This window comes from Symphodus melops (genome assembly GCF_947650265.1).
Source record: "Symphodus melops genome assembly, chromosome: 21".
Classification (NCBI taxonomy): Eukaryota; Metazoa; Chordata; class Actinopteri; order Labriformes; family Labridae; genus Symphodus; species Symphodus melops.
The window spans coordinates 16839975-16860979 of record NC_136711.1 but is presented as its reverse complement, the minus strand read 5'-3'; the positions used below and the strand labels follow the sequence as shown (position 1 = coordinate 16860979).

Sequence of the window (21005 nt, the reverse complement as noted above, 5' to 3'; positions counted from 1 at the left end):
CTATCCCACATCTCGTATTTTTTTCTAGTACTAACAGAAACACATCCAGAGGTGTGGGTGGGAGGACGTGTCGCTGGGAGGGCTTTACTTCCAGGAAGGAAGTGGAAGTGGCATCATGAGTTGATACCGTTTGGGAGCATAGCGCCATCAAGACTTCCAAACGTCACATACGTGATGTTAGCTCGTTCATCAGTGGTTGTCAATTGACTTGTTGAAAGTCACAGGCAGTGTTATCCAAATGGCACGCCAAACAACTACTTCCAATGCACACATTGGTTCAAGAAACATGCAGTGTGACGGCATATTGGTGAGGAAAATATGAAACATTTCATATGGACTGCACTTAAACATTATACAAAAGGGAAAAGAAACTTGAAGTAGACATTGCATTAACGCACATATTCCATAAAGCGAACAAAAAGAAACAGATCTGCCACATATCGCCTTGCGACAAGTAAATGCATTGAACACTGTATAGAAATTACCAAAAGGCGTGAAAACAGGTGTGTTCTGTTGATTCACTGTCAAAGGAAAACAACAGCATTATTCCTTGTTTTTTTTTTATATTGTGAATAAATAACCTGAAGGGACAAAACACAACAGCAGACTGATCCAAGTGGTTATCTCTCTGTGCCGAGGAATTCTTATACAGGTTATGACGCAAAGCAGAAGAGCCCGTCGTTGTCAGAATGTTCTTCTCAGTTGGAGGACATTTTCCTTTCCGGAATATTTTACAGTCGATTGAAACGATTGGAAACAATTCCATTTAGAATTGATCTCAGGAGTCTGCAGTCTGAGAAACCTAAAGGGATCGAAGCCTCTTTTAGTTAGCATTGACCTAATGTGTCAGTGAACACAAAGGTATGGCTCTTTAAACTGTTGTGTAGGCTCGCTAACGATGGTGGTTCAGGGGGCACCAGAAGGCTTGGAGGGTTGTGTTGCGCGCCCCATCTGTGGAGGCTACCGTCTACATCGCAACATCCGTGGGTTGGAACCCAACCTCGGCCATTTGCTGCAAGTCATTCCCCACTCTCAACCCAACACTTCCATCATATGAAGGCAGAGGTGGTTTTCATTCTTATATCGATACTAGCATCAGATTTCATACCACCAAAGACGTTCACTTTTTTTGGCAGGTATGCCAGTCTTAGAAATGATCATACCGTACATAGTTGATTTATTAGCCGCACATTAATTGACCTTTGTTTTGATAGATATCAGCTCATCTCCAGCACCAACACAGTTGTTTTTCCAACAAGCTTTGCAATGGATATTATGGCTACCAATGGCAATTAAAGGGAAGTCTTATCTCTCAGGGCCAGTGACTAACACCAATGTGGGGCTGACCAAAATTGTAACGTGAGTCAGAGTTATGGGTTATGTTAGTAATTTGGCGGCAATAACTCTAGGCAAGAAAATTAATGACACCAAACATGTCAATCCATGTGTAGCGCAGAGGGCTGGTTTAGTGCTGTGCTTAAATAGTGCCCTCGAAGCGGCAAAATCAGTTCCAACTCCTACTCTCCCCCACTGACTCCTACACAGGCCAAAAAAATACTGTTAAAGAATGGGAAAATGTGTTTTGCCATTAGGGTAAAAAAATATTTATCTTTTGTATTGCACTGAAATCCAGCCTCCATTTGGAAATGGGGGGGGGGGGGTTATGGTCCCCAAGTACAGAGGCTGTAGTACTGAGCAGCTATGGTTACCTGTATGTCAACCCCCCCCCCCCCCCCCCCCCCCGCTCTCCTCCATCATTTTTTTCAACTTAATCCAAACCCCAAAATGATTATCACCTGCCCAGAAATTGGAAGAAGGACATAAAGAATTGGACATTACAGCTTTTAACAAGATTTGTTTTGCTGCCAATGAAGTTCAAGGAGTGGTGCAGAAAAGACAGCAGAGGTAGGCTTTGATTCAGCTTGAGGTGTGGGACCTTTGCTTCGGCGGGCTCCAGATGTTTTTTTTGGCCGTGGCGCCTCTCCATTATCTCAGCCGCCGTGTACGACTGCGCTGCTGTGAGGCTGTGGTGGAGGAAGATCAGAGCAAAACAGAAGTGACATCAAACAGAGGGCAGCTCCCTCGTGCACTGCGCGCTAGAGGGGGAGCTTGGACGTCTTGCTTGCAGTATGAAAGGGGGGGGGGGTCTGATGGTGGGGCGGACCGACGGTAGAACCGGGGGCCCCTGTGCCAGAGTCAGGCGAGGCACGTACACTCTAACATGTGCACGCACACAAAAGAGACATGGGCACAGCTCACTCAAGCAAGGATGAAAGAAAACAGTCAAAACCACACACACACACACACACACACACACACACACACACACACACACACACACACACACACACACACACACACACACACACACACACACACACACACACACACACACACACACACACACACACACACACACACACACACACACACACACACACACACACACACAGACGCAGGGCAGATACTATAATAATGCCATCAGAGATAGTCTAATGATATTGGAGGGCAGAGTGTGCGGGCTCCTTTGATCTTCCTTCTTTCCCTCCTCATCCCCCTAAAGCTTCTTTCAGCGACACAATCCAAGTGAATGAAAAGAAGCAGAAGAGAGATGGACAGAGAGAGTGATAGAGGCCACACTGAATGATTAAAAAAAAAAATGACAGGGAGAGAGTGAAGCCTTTAGGTAAAAGAAACAAACAAACTGGTTCTTCTCGCCTGGCTGTACCTGTGGAGGAGGAAGCTGACAGTTGACAGCACGCCGCTCTCTCACAGCTGCCCCCTCAAGCTGCCCCCTCAAGCCCCTGGCTTAACAACTGGGTTTGATTTGGCCAAAGAAGCCGCCACAGTCCCGCGGTCGCTCTGTCAGACCAGCTGCTAGCTTCCAAACATTCAACCTATGCCTCCCCTGTGCGCCTGCCTTGATCTACAACAAACCGAGAAAGGTCCTATCTGATCAGGGGTTGTCAATCACACCTCATCGGCTCGTCTCCCGGTGATATACAAGAGAGAGAGGATGTCAGTTTGTGGAGGAAAGACCAGTGCTCCGTTAGTACAATTTCAAACATGTTGTTTGTGTTTGACGGTGGGCACGTCAACCAGCACATCTTTCGACTCGACGGTGTCTTCCAGCCTGGCGAGCACGTCTGTCTTTGTCGGCCGTGACGGGATCCGACAAGAGATCTATTTTTGGGGATCTGACAAGGTTTGATAGAGTCAAAAGATCACGACCTCTGTGTTCTGCTCCTGAGGCCGAAGGAAGCAGCTGCAACAGGCCGAGGAATGGCATCCGAAGCAGTCTCTGCATCTAAATGTGTGCATGAATGTTAAATAAAGAAATCAAAGGTAATGGAAAAGCATTCCTTCAATTCAATGATTTTTTTTTAAACGCAGAATTCTACAACAAAGATCTCCTCTTCTCTTTCCATGTAAGAAAGAAGCTAACAAGTAGCAAAGCTTGAAAAAGAGCAGATCACATTCAGAGGTGTTAATATCAAAATATTAACGTGGACATTAATTTGAAAAAACATTACCCAAAGCCATTCAATTTGGTTTCCATTGACATCCAGACACGTTTATGTTGTTGCTCGACCACATGAATGTACTTCGAGAGTGAAGACAGTGGGGATACATCCAAAAGGTTTCTATGATATGCAGCTTTTTTTATTTCAGTGTGTAAGTTTGAGTTTTCTAAGAAATCAGATTGATTGTCGATCGATCACTGAAAGAAAATCTCGTTAAATGCACGCTAAAAGAACCTCCACATGATCCCATTAGCCTTGTTTGCCGAGTTAAAACACATTGTGGAGGCAGGGTGAAGAGTTAGCCTTGCTTTGTTAAATCTGCTGCCGAGCGGTTTTCTTTACAAGTGGTACGTTGTTACACGTATAAATATAGAAAAGATGACAAGCTCTGATGGAAGAGCTGGCTGAAGCACTCAGGATATTTCACACTCACCACCAGCTGAGAGACATGGGGAGGATCATGCGGTGGAGTCATGCCACTTAATGAGTCACACACTCTTGGAAACCTCTGCTTTAACAGTTTGCGGATGTAAGCAGAAAACAAGTGAGTTATCTTGCCCAATCGTTGTCTCACATCATCTCTTGCACAAGTGATGCTCTGGGACTCTGGAGTGAAACTGAACACTGGGAAATGAAATTAATTGGCTGACAAACCTGACGTTAAAACGCGATGAGTGAAAGCAATTTATATCACATTTTGTGTGTTCAGAAGCTCTTTTTAGGAGACTTAAAGAGCAGAAGAGATTCATTGACTGTGTGAATATCAAGCTCTATGTAAATGTAAAATTGCAGAAAAAAACACCTCATGCTCCTGTTAGACTCACTAATCAACACTTTATTTCCAGCTTGTTTTGGTCTCATAGAGTCTTTGCTGCTTGCCTGGAAACCTCGCAGTTAAGACAAGACGTCTTGCTGTTTGCACCTGTTTGCAGTTTTGAAAGTAAGCCGAGTTAAACTCGCTCCAAATCCGTACAGAGGCAACATAATGAGCTGTCTACGTTCTCATTGTACTCGAGGCGGAAAGGACAGGACACAGGCTTCCTCAAATTGAAAACACACAATGGACATATCCAAGAATTTCTGTAAAATACTTGCAATCCCTCGTCTTTTCCTCATTTGGATGTTAATGTACCAGCAGCAGAGAAGAATCTTGTAAACTGATGTCTCATAAAATGATGTGTATTGGACAAGTGGCAACTTCCTGTGTTGAAAGACAGCCTCTGTGAAAGTGCAAAAAACTGCAGTTCGGTGTTTATCCACTTAAAGCCTCCTCCAAAATCCAATGAATCCTCTTTGGGATCACATTAAAATGCCAATTTTTACAGCAGACATCAACTTAGTTTAAAGCCTTGTTTAAAAGAACAATTTAGCACAAATGAGTCTTATTTTTATTGGTCCACACATGAACTTGTTATATCTAATCCATTTTAGGATTAGTTTCCTATTTGGGGACTGCTATTGTTTGGTGTCAAAATGCCGATTTAGAAACCAACGGGTGACATCACTGAGATTGTGTCCATATTTGTATCCAGTCTTTTGTAATGGAGAAGCAAACAGGACTCTTAAAGGCTATGTACAGGGCCTAGAAATCTCTTTTCAAAATAGACCAAACATAGTCACCTGTCATTTTGTTTTCGTCACGGACAAAATGTGAAAATATCTGTGATATTTCAGGAGACGGCACCTTTTCGATGTAGGCCATTTATGTAACAAACCCAACCCTCTGTGCTCTATCAATCTGCTCATCTATCTGTGCGAAAAATGAAAATAAAAAAAAAACCTCCAGAAATATCAGACTGTTCATTTAAAGCTTTGAGAAAGCAGTGAAAAATAAATGTCAAACAGGAAGCTCATGTTACAATCTTTCAGCCTTGCTGACAAACAGCTTTTCTGTTTCACATTTCTCACTGCTCCTGTAAGTGTGGAGCTTTAACGTGGTCTGTAAAGATTGCTACACCCCCTTACAATCCTTTCCTGCATCCCACAGGAGAAGAAAAAAAACAGATGGGGAATGAAATCATGCTCAGCCTCGTTCGAACCAGAGGAGTTTGTGTTAGTGTGAGTGTGTGTGTGTGTGTGTGTGTGTGTGTGTGTGTGTGTGTGAGTACATGAAAGAGGGGGGTCTAAAGCAAACCACATTCTGCACATGTGTGTCCGTTTTTTTTATTACTTCAGATAATGTTTACAAGAGTAAGCCCGAAGGCGTTAAATGTCATTTTTCATGCAGCGGTGTGTGTGTGCTCATGTGTGTTCTTGTGCGTTTCCCTGTATGTGTGTGTGTGTGTGTGTGTGTGTGTGTGTGGTGTGTGTGAAACGCGACGTACAGACGGACAGTGAACCTGTGCGTAGGATGTGATATATTGTAAAGCTTCCAGAGGAAATGAAAGAGGAAGTAATTGGCCGGCCTTTTATTTTTCCAGAGTCACAGTAAAGCACATTTTCAAGGCATCTCTGGCTTTTATTGAACAGCCGCTGAGCTAACAAAGAGTAAAATACTTCAGCTGTTCTTTCTTTGTTGTACAGTTGAGGATATGTCTGCCATAACTGAGCACTGCTTTTGCTAAACTAAATGGCATACTTCCTTTTTTTTAAAAATAAAATTAAAATAAAACGCCTCGTGATAGCAGGGCTTTAAAGATTTGTATTTATGCTTCAAAAAATCCATGGCGTTTTCAGCCAACCTCAAGTGGACTCATGAGGAAATGCCGTTTTTACACTTCAATTATTTCTCCCGTTTTTAGCAATGGAGGGTTGCTGCTTGGTTTGACTTTCCATGTATTCTGTTGATGGTATAAAAGATATAATTATTAGAGGATGGAACACCTTACGTAATTGCTCATCTGCTACAGTTTTTCTAGCGACAGTGAGGCCTGTTTTAAGTCTACAAGGCCCAATTACCATCCCCAAATCCCACTCGCCCCACCTAAAAAAAAGTGTTGATTTCTTTCATTTAAAGAGACAGCCCACACACTGGGCATACACATTTAAAAAAACAAACAAGTCGATCAGATAAATACAAGCAGTGAGTCATTTGTAGCAGTTTTCCGAGCTTATTTCCCCAATGTCATCCCATCTCTTACAAACATGTCATACACAATGATATAAAGCATCTAGATTGCTATAAAAAGAGTTCATCAATAAACAAGTCATGTTCATATGAGGCTAAACAACTTTAAACTACTATAATTATGGTTTGGGATCTCATGACAGACAATGGTAAAAAAAATAAATTAAAAAAAAGCAGCCTTTTAAATGGGCTTATTTCATGTAGTGTCAAGCTGGGAAGGTATGAAGTCTGGTTGGCTGCGATACACAGCAGCTCCAGAGCTCTGTCATTTTATGAGAGCTTTAAAGACTCCTGCCAGGAAGGAGGGAAGATTTAGAGACAGCAGCGATGGTAGCCAATCCTCAGCGCTGTCCTCACTTCTTCGGTCACTGGTGTATATTGTCTTCTAAAATGGCATTAAAAACGGTCGGAGCCCATTCCAGCAGACAGTCGAGCCTTTTGAAAAACAGCCACACAAATTTAAGCTATAGTTTGGAGTCCCTGGCTCCAAATCTCCTGTTCCATTTAACTGTCACATAATGGCTGCTGTGATGTACTGCTTCCTTTGCCCTGCACTCAGCCGTTACCTACTGCTCTACTGTAACAATAGGCCCCCCCTTCTCCTTAATATGCCACCTTCTGACTGGAGTAAAATATGAAGAGACTCCTTTACAAGCCACCCACTTAGCCTGCATTGCAATGCTGTGCCTGTAGGTTGAAGCTTTAACACTTGGAAAACACAGTTCACAAGAACAGAAAAACAGGGTACGGCAAAAAAAAAAAAGAGATGGAGGGGTGGGGGTGGAGGGAAAACTGCCCCCTTAAATAGAGCAATTAATCAATTAGCTGGAGCGGATCAATATTCCCCGCCCAGCTTGGCGGGCTGACAGCACTCAGGTGTAATTAAAATTGTAACTATTGACAAATCAAGATGGATGGAGCACTCCCTGCCTCATCTGCTCAGCCTCGAAAGAGAGAGATTATCTTTGTGTGACCAAAACTCAAAAGGTGTACATGTTTGTAAGAGAGTGTGTAGCATGGTCCAAGGTGCAAGGACGGTAAGTGTGCTTAAGTATAGGTCAAGTGTGAGTAATGGCACGGGTCAATGCCTCGCTTCCATCCATCTCAATCCGTCAACTTTCATCATCGCTGGGTCACCCGCATTAAAGTAGACTGTTAGGAGTGTTAAGTGACTTGGTCAAGTGTGAAGTGTATCCAAGCAAATGAAAATCAAGATGTTCATCTTACAATTCTACATTTGGGTAGTTGCTCAAGTGTAAAATGTGATGTCGAGTTGTGAATGTATGTTATGTTCCTTCGAGGTAACAATGTTCTCTCGCCTCTCCAAGGCAGAGAAAAGGTAAGAAACTCTATCAACAAGTGAGATTAGTCCCTTAAGAATCCATGCATCGACCAATAAGGGAGCTGTATGCAGAGATGGAAGAACACCTGGAATAAGAATAACCCAGAGTGTGTCACCCTCAGGTGATAAAAAAAAAAACCCAGTCAGAAAGTGTGAAGCTCACCTTACATAAGGCTTTATGAAGTACATCTGCTAAGAACTTTTTTTTTTATTTTTTTTTTTACAACGGTTGGTGTTTACATTGTGTTTGGGAGTCAGAAGAAAGTCTTCAAAAGCAATATCACAGGCCTCCATCACTAATGTGCAAAGGCCAGCAGTGAACATTGTTTCTTCAGAGATTTGAGACATGTTCTCAAATCTCTCGAGACTGGCACTTTAGTGTCAAAAGGGACACGGAAAGAAAAATAACATGTTTTTTTTTAAAGAATTTCAAAAGAGAGGAGCCTTCAAAGCAGTTCCGGAAAAAAAAAAACCCTGTTAATTTGTTGTTTTGTCAAAAGAGCAGAAGATAGTGGCTGCACGTGGTTGAGGCAGAGAAAAGAGGTTATGAAATACTCCTTTTTGTTGGTGTCAACTATTTCAAAGTTCTTTGGCTCATTACATAAGCACCAAGTACATAGCAACTGTGAAGACTGAAAAGAGGGCCAGTCTTTTACAGTCATCAGAAAAATTTCAATAGTTTATTAGGTGCTGTCCAGTTTGGTTCCAACTTCACTGTCACACTGACTGTCATTCCATGTTCCTTGTGTTTCAAATCAAATGTAATCCTCCTGCTTTGTGTTGTTCATTTTGGATCTAGCTAATGTTTACCTTGTGAATACAATATTTGAGATTTAAAGGTCCCATATTATGCCCTTTTTGGGGTTCATATATCTAATTTTTGTTTATACTAAAGAATGTTCACAGTCATCAATGTTCAAAATAAGTGTCTGTTTTTATGTACTGCCACTCCATGCAGTCTCTCATCTGCCTGTGTTTCTAACGCTCAGAATCCACCACGAAGAGAGAAAGAGTGCCAAGTCTGATGTGATTGGTCAGTCGCTTGGCTTTGTTCTCAGATATTACCCGCCACTTTTACCATACTGGGAATGCTATAGTCAGTCCGAGGGAAGCTTGTGCTTGCTACAACGAGCCAATGGGCTTGGATCAGTGGCATCATGGGTTTTTGATGTCACAAACCCATTTTCATAGGGGGGCTAGCGACCAAACGTTACATGCAGCTACTGCTATCAGAAGGACGTAGGAGAAGCCCCATTTCTGTGGACTTTGAATTTTTGCCAATAGATGTGCCTAAACATGCACAAGATACCTGAAAACTACACTGAAGAGCATCTAAAACCAGAAAAAGCAGAATATGGGACCTTTAAAGAGATTCCACCAGTCAGTAACTTAACTGGGTTTAATAAACTGTATAAACTTGAGTGCCTTTGTATGTCAGAAACTTTGACATCCTTGGCAAAAATATATATATATATATATATATCTCGATGGCACACAATTCTGCGATGGGTTTTCTACTTCAAGAGCTTACAAGATGATTCTCGACCTTATTGCGAGGTCTTTGATTTTGTCATAGGAGGGAAAAAAACCAGACACGATTGAAGTTGGAATGCCCAAAAGAAAATCAGCTTGGAACCAACAAAGACTATTACCAATTCAATCGGGAGTGCAACAGGAAACGGTGGGCTCAAAAGGAAGGAAGCAATGGATCCCCAAAGTGACTTTCTTGGGAGTCGTTGACATATTTTCACTGAACGTTGCAGTCAGGATCATTTCAGTGGGAATAACCTCACATAATAATCAGTACATCTCACCTGGGATCAGTTGTGTCATTTGTTTGTGCCTTCATAACAAAATTCAGGCACAAAAAGTCATTTGTATTTATTGAAGTTTTTGTCATTTAATGCATCCACATTTGATGCGGCAGCCTAACCTGTGGGAGTAGATGGCTTCCTGTATCAAAATATCAAGGCTATTCCATGCATAAGTACATTCAAATGTCATTAGAGGACTGAATCAAAGACATTAATGAATAAACATAGTCATTCCTTGTATAATGTGTATATCAAATTCAATCACTCGTAAAACCAAGAATATCATCTCAATGCATCAGAGAAAGTCTCAGGTCCTGATAGGTTTCTTTATTCCACATTATTATTATTATGTAAAGCATAGAAATGTGTTCTCTCATCAAATCAAAGCACCCCACAAATCAAAGTTAAGGCAATTACAATCTTATTCCACCCTTTTCAAAATGGCAACAGCTGTTTCCCTTGGTCAAAATTGCAGCGTAATTGCACACGGTAGCATATGGTTATGGCTGATTAATTCGACTGGGGGTGAAGGCCCTATTATTCCAGCATGGGATGGGTAAATAGGCATCGGATCCAAGTGCTGGAAAGAAGGGTAATGGGATGGTGAGAAAAAGGAACGGTGCTTTTGATGAGATGTCTGTTAAAGATGGCGTGATTGTCAGAATTGATCAGTCCCTCCAACCTATCTCCGCCATTAAATTGATTTGCTTGTCATCCAGCTTCTTGGGGAGACGGTCATACCAGTGCTACCAGAACAGTAGAGTAAAAAAAAAAAAAAGGGAGCAGTTTAGGCTGGATCCATTCTCAGCCACAGAATATATGGCTCAGTGCTTTTTCAGTGAAATGCCCCTTCATGAACTCAATGAACCAGTGTTGCAGGGTTGTCTTCCCCCATCTTTTTGTTCACCCAGCACTGCGAGGGCATTGTTACAGCCCCAGGGGAGCCCAGTATGCGGTCGGATGATAAGTGGTGATAGCTAAAGGACTGATTGCTGGTCTATGGGTAGGGACTTGCCACTTACACTCTGCCACAAATATATGTATGTAAATTCACAGTTCACTGTGACACACACACACACAGACACACACGCTTATACAAAATAGCTCCCCCAGGAGGGAGCTACTAAAGAGTTCAGAGGTTGTTTCCCTAGCCATAGCATTTTTTTATAATAAACACAAAAAGATCGAAATGAGTGAGTCAGGTTCGGAGGCTCCTGAAGCTAATGTCACTCTACAGGTTCACACTCATTTCCATGTAGCCATACGAGGGTTGATGCTGGTAAACAATCCTTGACCCTGGATCACCTCTGCCCGTCGCTGCATGCATAATGCTCCTCCTAAAGAGGAAGGGAAAAGTTCAAGTCCATAATCACATCCGTTGTCTTTGCTTATTATTTTCTAGAGGTCATTTTGAAGCCCAATTGAAGGACATAAGCTGGAGTAGATGTAGCACTGTAATGTGCAGCTGAATATGAAGTATAGGTGTTTATATGGGAAAGTAGAACTAGCTGGCTTGGCAGTTAGGAAAATACAGAAAAGGATTTCACAACAGCAATATTAAAACAAGGTTGAACTTAAATCCTTCAGTTCTTCTATTCAGAGCACAAAACATTGTTCAGGCCGGAGCTGTATTATTGCGACTCACACAGAGTAGATCGAAAGTAAGAGCAGCTTCAAAAAGAAAGAAAACAACACTTTGGTGCTCTTGCTGAAAAGCTGAGTACAATGCATGTGTAAGCTATCAGTGTTCTCCTTACTGTTCATCAAAGGTAAATACTACCACCTGTAAATAGAAGTGCACAAAAAAAAAAAAACAAGCCTGGGGGGGGGGGGAATGTCTCCCTACCACGCTGAACCTACCGCACAGGATAATATGCACTCAAATAAAGAATTTATTCTGTAGCACGGATTCCAGTCTGCCCAAGTGCGTAACAGGAGAGTCAAAGGAGGTGTTGAAAACTGTGTCAGACAAAGAACAACAATCAACAATACCAGACTAATCCACTTCAATCAGTGCCCCAATTAGGACATGAAGCTGAACAATGATAATCAGTACATCACTGCTGGAGCCAAACAGGATACAAGAGGTCCCTCTGTTTTGTTATTAAAAAGAAACAAACAGTTTTTAGTCCAACAGGCCATTTTAGCGTTGACCCTTGTCCATCAGAGTGTATGGTGAGAATTCCCAGGTGGCCCCTCGGTGGCCTCCTTTCCCCATCTGAGAGTCAGCATGGACAGAACCCAAATTGAAAACCATGCAGAGACAAATGGGAATGCCCTGGCAAACACTAAGCTAACACCAGACTCCTTTGTGCCATGTTCCAGACAGCAGGCAAGACGGCAGGGGCTTAAAAAAGAAGACTATTTTATTTGTGAATAAGGCCGCTGTATCCTCGCTTCAGCCGAACAGTTCTTGTTCCGGTCAAAATGTCTGGGCTGTTCAGCACTTAGCAGAGAGAAGAAATAGGACAATCCAATCTAAATCTGCCTCTTTGCAATCCAATAGTCATAGTTTTTTTTTTTTTTGGGGGGGGGGTTACATAACTGGTGTTTCAAAGAGTAGGACTGATAGAAATTTTAGGATTAAAGTTCTTAGACTGTACTACACGAGATGTGGGAGAAAAATGAAAAGTGGCTGGCATGCCGATGAGGGAATTTGCAAGCAAATGCGCTCACTGAGCAGAGATGGTGTGAAATGGCATCGATTATGCCGTACTATTGTCACCTTAAAGCACCCTCTCGGAGCGGCCAGTAGCTGGTGGCGCCAATTTTATATCACTTTGCCCAAGCAAGATGACCTTATCTCTCCCTGATGCACTTAAGTATTTAAGCCAGAAGAGGATTTTTCTTCTTTTTTGAGCCACAAAATCCAAAGTCCTCAACAGGCATTCATATCCTAACAGAGTAGCTGCAGCATGAGGATATTTATTAAGACCTTTTATGCTAGTCTGTATACACGTATCATGTTTTCATCACTTATATCACTTATCTTGGACAATGACTATTTGACAAAGTATTCCACGAGGCCTATGCTCTCATTTGACCGGCCACTGCACTGCCTTCACAGGAAATGGGATATTGTGGCTGAGCAAAATGCAAGCCAGGTTAAACTTTGTTTACTGGAAGTTAAACACTCCATCTTTGTTTTTTTTTTTGTTTTTTGTATGAAGACATGGGAGGCTGAACTGATTTCACAAGTCTGTAAAAAAAATGGTGTGCGGTAGCCTGCAGTATAAGTTGCAGCACAAACTACATAGACACTTCCATAAAATGTATGTTTCAGTGACTTAAATATAGTGGAATGCTTAATTCAGATGACAGATAACAAGTAGCAAACTACATGCTGGAACATCTGAGTTTTACAAGATGTTGCAGCATGGATTAAACCCTGATACATTCGGAGACAAAGGCTCTTGACACAAATTCACTCATCTCTATACTTTCGCTCCTCTCACATTTACATGACTGAACAAAGGAGGCGTCTTCAAATAGGGAAAAAAAGAGGACACGGTAGGCCGTGACAGGAGTGGTTGAGGCACTAAAGATATAACGATGGCACTTTCTTGTCACATATCTTCGGGATAAAAATGAACAAAGATGCCTTTTGTATGAAAAGGAAAGTGACACTGCTATACATACACACTTGTGAATTCTTATCTTTGGGGTTTTCGCAAGATATTTATACACCTCTGCAGGTATAATTATAGAATGTGCCTGTAGCAACAACAGCAAAAGTGTGCTGACTGTTACGATGTAGTAGGACCGAGGTCTATTTCTAAGGGAAGGAATGGGAAAGTGCTGAGGTGTGCTTAATGGCGTCAATAGGTGAAAAGTTCACGGGGGGTATTTTAGATTCATTCAATACTTTGTCCAGACACAGCAGAAAAAAAAGTAATACTCCAGTCAACAGTCATGTCTCAGATAAGAAATGAGTGTAATTAAGTTTGTATGATCAAATCAGAATGTCACAGTACGTCTGTCAACTCGTCATCCTTTTCTTCCCCGTCTTTTTATTTCTGCCACCACTGGCCGATGAGGGATTTTGCAAGCAACAACAACAACATGGATGTGTGTTGTCGAGGTGGCCGCCGTGACAGACATAATGTTTATCGTTGCCATGGAGACACGGGATGTTACGTCAAACAGCAAACGAGGAAAACAGAGGAACAGAGGAAACGGGAATTGCTACTGAAAGCTGCTACGGTCAACGCCGACTTCGGTTTCGCTGACTTCGGTGGGGCGAGGGAACTCCCATGATTCCCCACTGTGAATGAGGGATATTGTTGTAGTGATTCAGAGCCCCCTAGTGGCAGGAAGTACATGTTGTATCTTTAAGGGTGGGACAAAATATATTTTTCCTGATAAAGTTATCCTGGTCAACAGACAGCTAAGCAACTTTTGGCTCAAGCAACTTCACCAAATCTTTAGTTTTTACCAATAAACATTTAATGGAGTGGGGGTTTTTTCCACATTTTTTTTAAAGAGTTAATAACATGTAAGCCATTGGCATTCTCGAACTCTTACTTTATCATTAAGATTGCATGTGTAGCAGCAAATGATTACCACAGGGTCCCACTTACAACCACTCTTAAACTCTCCAATTGACTGGTATTGGGCGAATGTGTTCAGATCAATAAAAACACCACTTGCAGGAGGTCTGGAAGTGCTTTTCAGAGAGAGAAAAACAAAAGGTCTTTCAGTCGCGCCTCTATCTTGGACTTGCCGCTGGCAGAGACCTTGGGTGGGAAGTTTTGTTTTATCGAGCGCAGCACAGTGAAACTCTAGACGTCCCTCTGAGAAATCTATCACTGTACTTTGACCATGACTTTTTTCTCGCTAGACCTGAATACTAAAAGCAATACGTTGGTGACCTTTTGGCAAAACGCTAGCTGCAGGGTTCTGGGACAGCTTCATTTTTTTTTTCTCCACCACACACACACACACACACACACACACACGCATACACTTTTTCGAACGTAATTTTTAGAGGTCACAGCTGCTACAAGCAAACCTGGTTCCCTGGTCTGTCAATTAGGAAGTGTGACAAATCAGGGCATTCGTAGTCTGGAGACTTTCAACCCTGCTGTCTCCATGTATCCCTCACAGTACGATCTCAATTAGTTCTTCGTCTTACATTAATTCAGCTCCTGTAAGTTAGTTTGAAATTATTCTAAAAGGAAACACTTGTGCCCGCAGCCTTTCAAAAGAATATCTCACATAAAAGATCATTCTTCATATAAGAGCCTCTTCATCGACAAAGAACACCTGCCGCCTGATCTATAACTCAATGCAATTGGCTTCTCAAGATCTCAAGAATTTATAGGTACAATACACGCGCATCCACACGCATGCACGTCCCATTGGCACAAGTGTCCAGCCATTCAGAAGAGGAGTGACGTCAGGGAATCAAAGTACTACAGCCTGCATCTGCAGATTCCACCTCTCCTCTTCATCTGAAAGCCATTGACCAGCACACGGAAGCATTTTTTCCTTTTTTTATGAGTATGTGCCCTATTTCGCCGGCTGTGATAAGAATGCATCCAATTTACTTCGTTCCGAAAGCAGACGAGAGGTGCTCCCAAACTGCATCCAATTCATTCCAGCCCATACAATTTCAATCCAATCTCCTAAAAGATTTAAAAAGAAGATGACATCCTTGACTTCAGTAACTGTGTCAAGGTCCACGACCAATATAGGAAGCTAAAAAAGAAAAAAAAAAAGGGACAGCCACTCGAAAAATGTTGTGCATCCTCGACCAGACAACAGAATGGAAGAGCTGATTTCTACGCCAGCAGTGTCCTGGCAGGCCCCCGCACACTCTGTCAAAACCATCCTCATGGATGTTAATCTGAGCGCCACGCCTCTGACAGAATGAAGTCCTCAACTCCCGCAAAAGCTCCCTAAAGTCGAGCTGTAGCCAGTCAGGCTAATCTGCAGACATTTGAGTGATGCAGAAGCATGTGTGCCAAACATGACATTCCAATAGAGTGCTTCCCACTGCTCCGAGCTCCGAAATAGACGTGTTTAGAAATGACAAAACCAGCAGGCAAGCCAAGCATTGTCTCGGGATGACCTATGCGAGTAAATGCAAGTGAACAGTGGGACAGAACAATCACATCCTATGACTGTCACTCTGAACTAAATATCCAGGGAGAGGCTGGGGGGGTTTTTTTGCATGTTTTTAATGGATACTGTGCTTATGTCTCGGTATACAAAAATAGGGTGTTAAGTACTTGACTGCTGGATTGAAGACTTCCACTTGATATGACAGAAGTTTTTGATGTTCGCATCCCAAAAAAAAAAAAGTGAAGCTCTCTGCATTTCAAACGAAAAGGCCCCTCGAACACTTCAAGTTTGTTTCACGAAGACTGACGTTTCTTTCTTTTTTTTCGTGCCGTGCGAAAATGATGATGAATGACAGGACACGCACACACACACACACACACACACACACAAAAAGGAAAAAGGTAGATTATCTGTCTCTCTCATCAGCAAGCCTTAAAGCAAGTCGCCGGAGCACTTTAGTCTGATGAAGGCCGTTCTCCTGTCGTTAAAAAGCCGTTTCAGTAGACTGGTCATTAAAATGTGCCAAGCGATGGCCGACGCGTTCGTCCAGAGGCATGCTACTCGCCTCGTCGTGTTCTTTAATCATTGCATGGAAGGAGAGCAGCCCACACAGGGGTCACTTTCAATGAGCTGCTCTCTGAACGGTCTGAAGAGAGTCCAATTAAATCCTACATTTTTCTGACCCAGGAGCGACTGTGTAATGAAATGCAAGGGACGATGTCTCTGCTTGCTGCTGGAGACAGGAAGCGAGAGTGACTGGCCCTTAAGTCTGCATGTATACAGTAACATGCGTGCATATTGCTTCATGCATCAATGCAAATACCAACAACAACAAAAAAAAGCGAAGGTCTCTCGCCCTCCCTCAGGCCACTGCTGTGAATAATGTGTTCTTAGTCAACTTCCTTGGTTAAACAAGCATGAAGAGGAAAAGAGAACTTGGGAATAAGATAGGAGAGTGGGAATGCAGCCGGCATGGACTGATACAGTTACAGAGCGAGAGGGAGCGACCATGTCAGCTTCTTAATCCCGAGGACACACGAGTTATCAATCTCCTGTAAATGTCAGGCACCATGAATGCCCTCATGAATGATGGATATCTGCCTTGTTTGTTTTTTTTCCCATCTTCTCTACATTGTATTATCGAGCGAGCGTCACCGGAGGCTTAGAATCTATCTTGAGAGGTAATACTCCCTCCTCACAGTCGCAGTGATACCTGAATTCAAATCAGTCATGTGGCGAGGCTGCAGCACAGTCAAGTGCATGAGTGTTTTATTTAACCATGAGTCACCATGGAAGTGTTGGTGTAACCCAAAATAGGTACCTTTTAGACACATATATGGAAGGTTTCAATGCACACTGTAAATATATCTCAAATTGAGGTTTTTTTTTTAAATGTTAAATCAGAGATCGACCACTTTTTGCCTCCAAGGATAAAAGCTTGACACCTACAGAGGCGATGAAAGTGATTTGACGAACAAGGAATTCATAGCAGATTATGTTTGTCAGAAAATCATCAAACCACACGCTTTACTATGAAAAAAAAAATCACAGCTTGTCTCAAGTTCAAGGCATCAAAAAGTAGCGACAAAAAAAATAAAAAAAATCTTGACAATAGATTTGTCATATTTTGACTTCATGATCAGCAGTGTGATAGCGTGACAGGTATCTACGCTGTTTGCATTTTTCCTTTGCACCGTAGAAAAGTTGAAACGTAAGATATCATACGATGTCGCTCGAGTACAAACTGCTGTCTTGAGAGCAGAGCTTTTTTTCTTAGCTCAGTTTTCTGACATCAACATCAGGATGTTATTTGAAATGTTCCTCCAGCGTGAACCTGATGAATCTACAGATAAAGAGCATGATGCTTCACCAAGGCACAACTACATTTTCAGTTTGGGAAATATATCCAGAGATACAAAAGGTGCCTGTAATACACATTTACTTGTGTTAAAAAGACTAGACCGGCATTGGATGAGGTCTGCGCTCTCAGAGAGCTATTCTAGTTCTCCATTGTCGTTCTGCAATACTGAATGAAGAAGCAATTAAGCTATACTTTGCCAAAGACCCCCTGTGGCACGTTCAAGGACCTGTGGTGCTAACTATAGAGCAGACTCTCTGGTCAAAGTGTGTCTGATTGACAGTCCAGATCAAGATGAAAGTGTGTCCCTGTTGTCAGAAGATGTCTCGGAGCTCCTGGCTTCTTCTCACCTGACACAAACTGGCCTCCGTGATAAGACTTTGCAGGAGAGAGTCCACTGTACAAACATCACACAAATATTGAACACCCTGCAGGATTATAAGAGGCTAAATATTAAACTAAAAAAGGTTACAGCAGACTCCCTGCTGGGAAGCAATATGACAGAGACTCTTTTGGTTTGATTACACGGAAAAATGTGAGTTGTACTCCAGCTCCAAGAACTACTCCCAAAAAAAAAAAAAAAAAAAAAAAAAAAAGGAGGCTGGGGGACAGAGCTGCCACCACTCCAGTCCAGTCCCTGCAAACTGATACGCTTGACTGTTGCACGCCTCGTGCTCAAAGGAGGGGGGGTACAGTGAGAATTCTCAAAGAGCAAATTAATTTTCAGCATCCGCATGCGCGTGCTTTAATCGCTCCTATCAACATGTATCTGTTTATTTACGACGCTTGTTTGCCGCGCAAACTTTAATTTCATAGGGAGATGAGTTGATTAATTAATTAGCACTCATTAATCAGATTAACATTTCAAACAGCTGGGCTTCTGATGATATATTCTCTGCATATGTTCCAAGCAGAGCATTTATTCACGCCTTCTAAGCATCAGAGCATGCTGGAGGGGAAAAAACACTCGGTCTTCATGATGAACTCCATCAAAACTCACATTTGTCACATTGAAGTGAATGATACGCGTGCGTCAGGAAAGTTCAGTTTGAAAAGCAGTTCAGGGGAATGAGGAAAGCATAGGGGGGAAAGTCTCACCCAAATGTTTAATCAAGTAGATATGAGCAGCAAGGGACTGCCAGTGTGTGTGTATGTGTGTGTGTGTGTGTGTGTGTGTGTGTGTGTGTGTGTAAGAAGGAGGCAATTAAGACGGAGTGTGTGCGCTTGTGTGTGTGTGTGTGTGTGTCACAATGATATGTAGCCTAATGAGGAAATTATAGGCCATACGTGCAAAAGGCAAAGAGTAATGAACACATCACAGATCAGTAACCAGCTGAATGGAAACGCGACCAAACATCCAGCACAGCAGGAGAGCTACAGTCAGACACTAATGGACCCGTGTGATGACTAATCGGCATGTTGTCCCGGTGTCCCTTTTACCTTGAGCTTGCGTGGAGTTGATGAGTAAGGAAAAGAATAAAATCCATGTGGCGCGCCACATCGATCTGCCCCAGGAGTCCTCGGACATGGTCCTCAAAGTGGGCAGGCTGGACAACAAGTGCCCGGTGTGCTGTGTCACGAGTCCCGGTGTGGCTCTGCCTGGTCGTCCGCCTGTTGTCACGGGTGGAGGGGGGGGGGGGGGGGGGGGTCTCTGTTTGAAAACTGGCGACGCACGGCGCACCGATCCTGGGCGCAAAACCGACCTCTCGCGCTTGGAGAAACGTGTCCAAATGAGGTTCTGTTCTTGTTCAACTATTGCACTTTGCTCCAATCCCACATCCCCTGTGCATTTATTTTCCTAAAAGCAACGAAGCAGCCTCAGTTGGCGTCTTTTGAAGTAGTACTGGCTCCAACTCACTCACACGAAATCCAGGTTAAATCCAAACACACTCCATTTGTCGCTGCACCTGTGAGAAGGCAGAGCTGTAGCGCATACTTTTCCCGTCCTTGAGGTGTTTTTCCTTCCTTCTTTCTGCCTCTGCCTTTAAACTTCAAGCTCGTTGTCCGGAACCGAGTGGTTCTAGTTCTTCCAACAACACCAAAAAAAAAAAAAAAGAAGCAAAGCAGCGGGCAGACTTCCCACCGCGCGCTGTCAAGGTCGGCAATTTCAGTTTGACAGGAGCACTGAGGAGGAGAAGTTGAGCAGCTCGCAGAGAGAGCAGGGAATGAGGAGCAGCGGGGGGAGAGAAACTTGCACGCAGTCACACTGTCATGGTCGGAGCCTGCCGTTGAAGGAGGAGAGCCCGGCTGCCGGTGTGTGAGAGTGTGTGTGTATGTGTGTGCGCGCGCGCGCCTCGGATGGGGACGAGTCCAGAGTTCTTTATGAGGAAACATGAGAATGTAAAGTACTGTCAGCACAGCGCACGTCGCCACCATGCGGCCAAGCGAGGGACAACACTCATTTTAACAACACAGCCAAGCACAGGATATCCAGGGGATGATTTTATTGCTTTCCACATTACAAAAAAGGTGGAAGGAATAAAGCCTTTTAAGGAGCACGTGCTCTGCCTGCCAGGGTTTTTGGAGTGGAGTGGTGCTTATAGGGTGCCTGAGGAGAAATCAGTCTAATGTTTCTGCAGGGATTTACAACAGTTTATTGACCTTCTTGTATCTTTTTTATCCCCTCCTGCATCATAATAGGGATTTATTTTTTTTGGCTGCATTTTAATACTTCCCGGGTTCACACTGTGTGTTAGTGCAAGCACCCTTCTAAGCATGCTTGTATTGTTCTGTTCTTTTTTCACAGCGGAATGTAATTCCCCATGCTGTTTGAGGTGCATGACGCGAATAGAGAGAGAGAGAGAGAGAGAGAAAAAAAAGAAGCTCACAAACGACTGTGCTAAGTCTTCACACAGCCAGGATTGAAAGTGCTTCATGTTATCTTGTCTGAGAAGGAGGAGAACAAGGAGAAGCAGAGGGTGAGAAAATAAACGAGGAGGAGGAAAGAAGGAGTAGAGAGGGAGTGATCAAGTGAGCGGCTGAGCATCACGGCGTCTCCAAAATGACAGTATCAGTAAAGTAGAGGCTGGGGGCGACAATGAGAGAGCATGACGGAGCAAATGTCCCTGCCTTGAAAATGACAGTGCTTTGCCAGGAGAAAGCCGGAGTGCTTAATGTTTGCAATGTTTTCGTGCGAGTGGCGAGTCCCATTTAAGCCACCGTAGGGCAGTGAAGCAATAATGCACCTTTGTTATAGCTTCTGTTGTTCCTCAGCAGGATTTTCAGGCTCCTGTTGGCTCTCTATCCCCCTCTCATCCAAAAAATGTGATACCTTGCACAAAAGTTAATAATAGGAGAGATTGGAGGGGAAAACCAAGATGGAGTGCTTCCTCTT

The 21005-nt window shown here is 43.1% G+C and overlaps 1 protein-coding gene across 8 annotated transcripts in view; it reads right to left on the bottom strand.

Moving 5' to 3' along the window:
- The window catches only part of sdk2b (sidekick cell adhesion molecule 2b), a 273446-nt gene extending 253499 nt beyond the window's left edge, over positions 1 to 19947 (bottom strand). For all 8 annotated transcript variants that reach the window (XM_079333970.1, XM_079333973.1, XM_079333971.1 and 5 more), the window contains exon 1: positions 19112 to 19947. In XM_079333970.1, coding sequence (XP_079190096.1) covers positions 19112 to 19199 — 88 coding nt within the window. In that variant the 5' untranslated portion in view covers positions 19200 to 19947. The remainder of the gene's footprint in view (positions 1 to 19111) is intronic.
- Between the last annotated feature and the right edge of the window lie 1058 nt (positions 19948 to 21005).